The sequence below is a fragment of the Sinocyclocheilus rhinocerous genome, unplaced genomic scaffold (assembly GCF_001515625.1).
Source record: "Sinocyclocheilus rhinocerous isolate Xijiao unplaced genomic scaffold, SAMN03320098_v1.1 scaffold1028, whole genome shotgun sequence".
Lineage (NCBI taxonomy): Eukaryota > Metazoa > Chordata > Actinopteri > Cypriniformes > Cyprinidae > Sinocyclocheilus > Sinocyclocheilus rhinocerous.
Genome location: NW_015662166.1, coordinates 17,034 through 21,608, shown reverse-complemented (window position 1 = coordinate 21,608; position 4,575 = coordinate 17,034). Strand labels below are relative to the sequence as shown.

Here is a 4,575-nt window from a genome sequence, read left to right as displayed (position 1 = left end):
AAAAACTACTAAAATATTATTTTTTGATGAAACAACACTTAATGCTGCCAGAAAACCAATCTTTTAGCATTTTCAATCAAATGCCTTCTGATTGAAATAGCATGCCAACAGATCCACTGAATTATTTTTTAGAGTGTACCCGAACCGGTTTTGGAACGGTAATAATACAGAGGAACGCAGGAACAGAAACGTTAAAATAACGATTCTGCTCTGAGTGAACCTATTGAAAATTTTTTTTTTTTCGTTTTCAAGCCCTGCCAACATATTAGTACCTTAAGGGTACGAATTACTACTCTAAGGTACTAATATGTACCTATTATGGGTAAAAAAGGTACAAAGATATCCTTTTAAGGGTACTACTCCAGTGACAATCTGTTGTACCCAAAAAGGTACAATTTTGACCCTTTTTTTCTGCGTGGCCTGGATGAGTGTGCAATATAAAGCCAGTGAATAAGACAGCTTACATGCAGCACAATCTATATCTTCCATTCAATTTAAATATATTTTTTTATACATTATAAATTTTAATCGATAAATTTTAGCGCGTCCTCAATAAGCGCCATTTTTGAAGAGTGCACATGTGCATAAATGCCTAAGGGAACCCCGGAGTATGACATAAGAGGAAACCCGCGATGAATCAAACATCAAATAAAGCAAAATGACAGGGAACAAACATAGTAAATTAGTCATCAGGTGCCATGTTCAATGCAGCAGCATCTCAGAAATCTTGATTCAATTAATTAGCAGAAGTTATTACTCCACCACATGCGTGTGACGTCATTAAAAACGACCCTAAATTGTTGAACTAATGTGGTTCAAACGATGGCGATGCGACCGTGTTCGGGAAACAGTCGTGACTGGCTAGTAAGTTTCCATAACAATGCATCGTACTATAGTGGTTAATCATTGATTTATGTCGTTGTACGGGAAACACACCCCTGTACGGGACGCAGAGTTCAGTTCCAACCCTGATCAAACACACTTGTCTGTAATTATCAAGTGCTCTTTCAGATCCTAATTAGTTAGTCCAGGTATGTTTGATAAGAGTTGGAGCTGAACTTTGCAGGAAGGTAGATCTAACAGGATTGGGCACCCCTGGTTTAGGACGTTCCAATTGACCTATCGGTAAGCCCCTCCCCTCGAACACAGATGAGCCAATGGCAGTCGAGTATCAGTTGCACGGGGAGCGGAACTCTGACATCTTTAGGTTTCAGCGCCATAGAGAAACATTGGAAGATCCGAAGCTCGCATCGGTTTGATGGTGTTTATGCTACAAAAATGGAAAAACGATGTGCCTGGGGTACTTGTAACACTGATTCCAGGTATCCTGGGAGGATGGGCAATATAATTTATTTTATTACATTTCCTAAATCCAAACAAAACAGAGCAAAATGTCCGTAAGCATTCAGCACTCCCTCTGACTTGTTTGTCAGAGGGAGCAACAGTAACTAAGGGGGGCGGGGCTTACCGATAGGTCAATTCAGTCCATTCCAAGGGTTCTGCCAGTAGTGGGCACTCATGCAACGTAATCAATGACGTACATCTGAGTAAACGAGTCGGAGGGAAGTTTGCGAGTGAAGGGCAATAGGGCATAAAAGATTGACTGGAACGCAGCCTTTGTTGGATACTGACTCTGCTCTCACCCTGATTATAATGCAAAACATGATGGGTTTGAGTGATAGCGTGCTACAGTTGGTCAGCACTATGTGGCTGTTATCTGATTGGCTTAAGCAGATGGTGGCAGAGTCTACCTATTTGTGGATTAGTGTGCATCTTGATGCTAGAAATGTTTTAAAATCCACAAATGTGTGCAGCAATGCACAGATCCAAAGAAAACTATCTACAATGTACAGGAAACCCACAAATGAATGCCAGGCAATGTTGTGTTTGTGACATAAAACATATCTGTGGATACTTTGATGTTATTTAAAAAGAAGGCCATTGTTAAGATCAACTTTTGTGTGCACATGCAAATTATTTTAGGGCCACTTTTAGGGAAATTAATAGGCAAATATTCACATTTCTGCTTTATGTGCACCCTTGGCTTTGTTTTCTAATATATCATGTGCCTTTCACAAACTTAACATCTGTTAATATAATTAGAAGTCTAAACTGAAAATTCAAACAGTTTTACCTGATCACAGATATGCAAGGCAAATATTATTGTAATGAAGCCAGTAGATGGATATCTGCCATGTTTCAGAAGCCATTTCTCATAGACGTATTTTATGAAAGCAGGGTGGAGGACCATCACCTAAACAGAAACAAAAACATTTATGAGACATACACCACTGCTTATTTTAAGGCTTAATAATCAGTCTCGAATTTCATTTACATTCATTTAATGACATTGGATACTCACTTTGTTCTCATCTGCTTTGATTGAAGGTTTGACTCGTGTGTAGGTGCTGAGGAACAAAAAGATGGCTTACTAATTATGCAGATATATATAATTATTTCATATTTATTTCATTGTTTTTTTAAACTGTGCTCACCGTGTGATGTGTCTTGTGGTGAAGGTACTTATAAGCCATTGCATGTCGCGAATCTTAAAGGGAAAAAGCACCAGATGGGTGGAGTTGTCTAAGTCCATGGCGCTTTCGGGATACAGAATCCGGTGAGTCGTCTTAGAGCCCACATCCCTCTCGTAACCTTTTGTCGGGCCTTTATTTATCCTGAGAGAACAATACAAGTAACAGGTGTTGATAGGCTATCTAAAGAACTACTGTTATAGAGAACATTTATCAGATTATTGTGTATTTTTTTGTTCTTCTAGTAGGCCTACCTGATCACAACATCATGGAAATCTATGAGAGACCCATAATGGGATCCCAGAAGGTTTGCAGAGTTTCCCACCACAGCACAGGTTCTGCAGCGATCTGGACCGGCGTCTGAGTAGTGATCTTCGTCAGGGAAGAGAGAAAACATCTGATCCACCACCTTCGTGTAGTTGACTCTGAACATTGATGGTTGTAGACCCTGTACAGATATTTGAAAGCTCAAGATAAGCATCAATGAAAATGGTCTTGTTAAAACTGATTTACATAATAGTGACATCGTGCGAAGACCATCAAGATAAGACAGTTGATTTGTATCTTCATTTTCACATTGAGAATTTCAACATGACTCTATGGGGCCGTTTACACGACAACGTTTTCAGCCAAAAACGGGAAACTTTTTATGCGTTTTGCCTGTTCGTTTACACGACAACGGCGTTTTGGGGACTGAAAATGCATATTTTTGAAAATGTGTTTCAAAGTGCAAGTTTTTGAAAACGCCACCATTATCGTTTCCATGTAAACACCCAAAACGAGAATCTTTGAAAATGGTGACGTTATGCGCGTGCGTAGTACGTGTTAGGTATGTAGACATGCGTAGTACGTGTCGATTTTAAAGGCAAGCGCGAACAAACATACACAACAATGGCGCAGTACATGGTATTGTTGTTGCTGCTCAAGATCGCTTCTTCAGCAGTGTGGATTTACTTCACCGATATTACAACCAACAGCGGAGATGCTGACGTTTTTGGAAACGTTGTCGTGTATACGTGAAACTTTTTTAAAACGCAAGGGAAAAACTTTTCCGTTTTTGACTACATCGTTGGTGTGTAAACGTAGCCTAGGGCGTTCCTCACCTGATGGCATGACTAGTTTTAGTAAGCTACTTCATGATGTTTATGTGCTGTTATTAAGATGTATATGTGTAAATGTAGAATCTAATCATTATTTTGGCACAGAACATATAAAATTAAAATTCTGTGGTCTATAAAAACTTTTAGGTACTTTTAATGTATGATTTTTTGTAGAATAAAATGTCTCTTTATGTGATGTTAAAATGTTACTCATAAATTGCAAACTGTCATTGTAAAAGACCCATCTGAAATTCACAGGGGGCCTTCTGTGTCACAAAAATGATAATAATCACTTTTTTCTTGTTCTCTGGGAACGCCCACAAAAACGTCATAACCGATTATGCCGTGGGGGAAAACAAACCATTTGAATTAACGCGCAGAGACCTTGTTAGGCGCTTGATCTTTACATTTTGTGATGATTTCGATTGATTTTTGCTTGGTGCAATGCCGAAAAGTTGCTGTGTGGCGTTCTGTACCTCTAATAATTTAAAAAAAACCTGATCTGAAGATGTATATGACTAATAGACAGACAGACTACCGGAGGTAGCACTGAGCAGGTAGCACAGATAGGCTACACTACTTACCCTGCAATGATCTGTCATTAGTCCCGTCCCCCTGCACCGCAAGCCATTTCTGATGGGGTTTACAGTAACCCTCCTTCGCATCACAATCAAATAAATCTCACTTCCTGATATTTTGTGATGTCATAATCTACTAAAACATTTATTTCATATTATTATACACAATCCCTTACGAAAATTAGCAATGGTATTACTATAGTAAAAGTATAGGAGGCTAACCATGTTTTTTTTTTGGGGGCGTTTTTATTACCAATTGTAGCCTATAACCACAGTTTTACTACTAATACCATGGTTAAACTATTGCTAGTGTAGCAAAACATGTTGTTTTTACCATGGTTTAACTATAGTAACCAATAACCATGT

General features: G+C 38.7%; 1 protein-coding gene across 1 annotated transcript in view; it reads right to left on the bottom strand.

Annotated features, from left to right (window-relative positions):
• Window positions 1-4,575, bottom strand: part of LOC107727703 (CMP-N-acetylneuraminate-beta-galactosamide-alpha-2,3-sialyltransferase 2-like) — a 16,692-nt gene that overhangs the window by 6,457 nt on the left and 5,660 nt on the right. The window contains exons 2-5 of the mRNA XM_016537657.1: window positions 2,786-2,979; window positions 2,496-2,675; window positions 2,363-2,408; window positions 2,135-2,254 (exon numbers count right to left, since the gene is read on the bottom strand). Of these exons, the coding sequence (XP_016393143.1) occupies window positions 2,135-2,254; window positions 2,363-2,408; window positions 2,496-2,675; window positions 2,786-2,979 (540 nt within the window). The remainder of the gene's footprint in view (window positions 1-2,134; window positions 2,255-2,362; window positions 2,409-2,495; window positions 2,676-2,785; window positions 2,980-4,575) is intronic.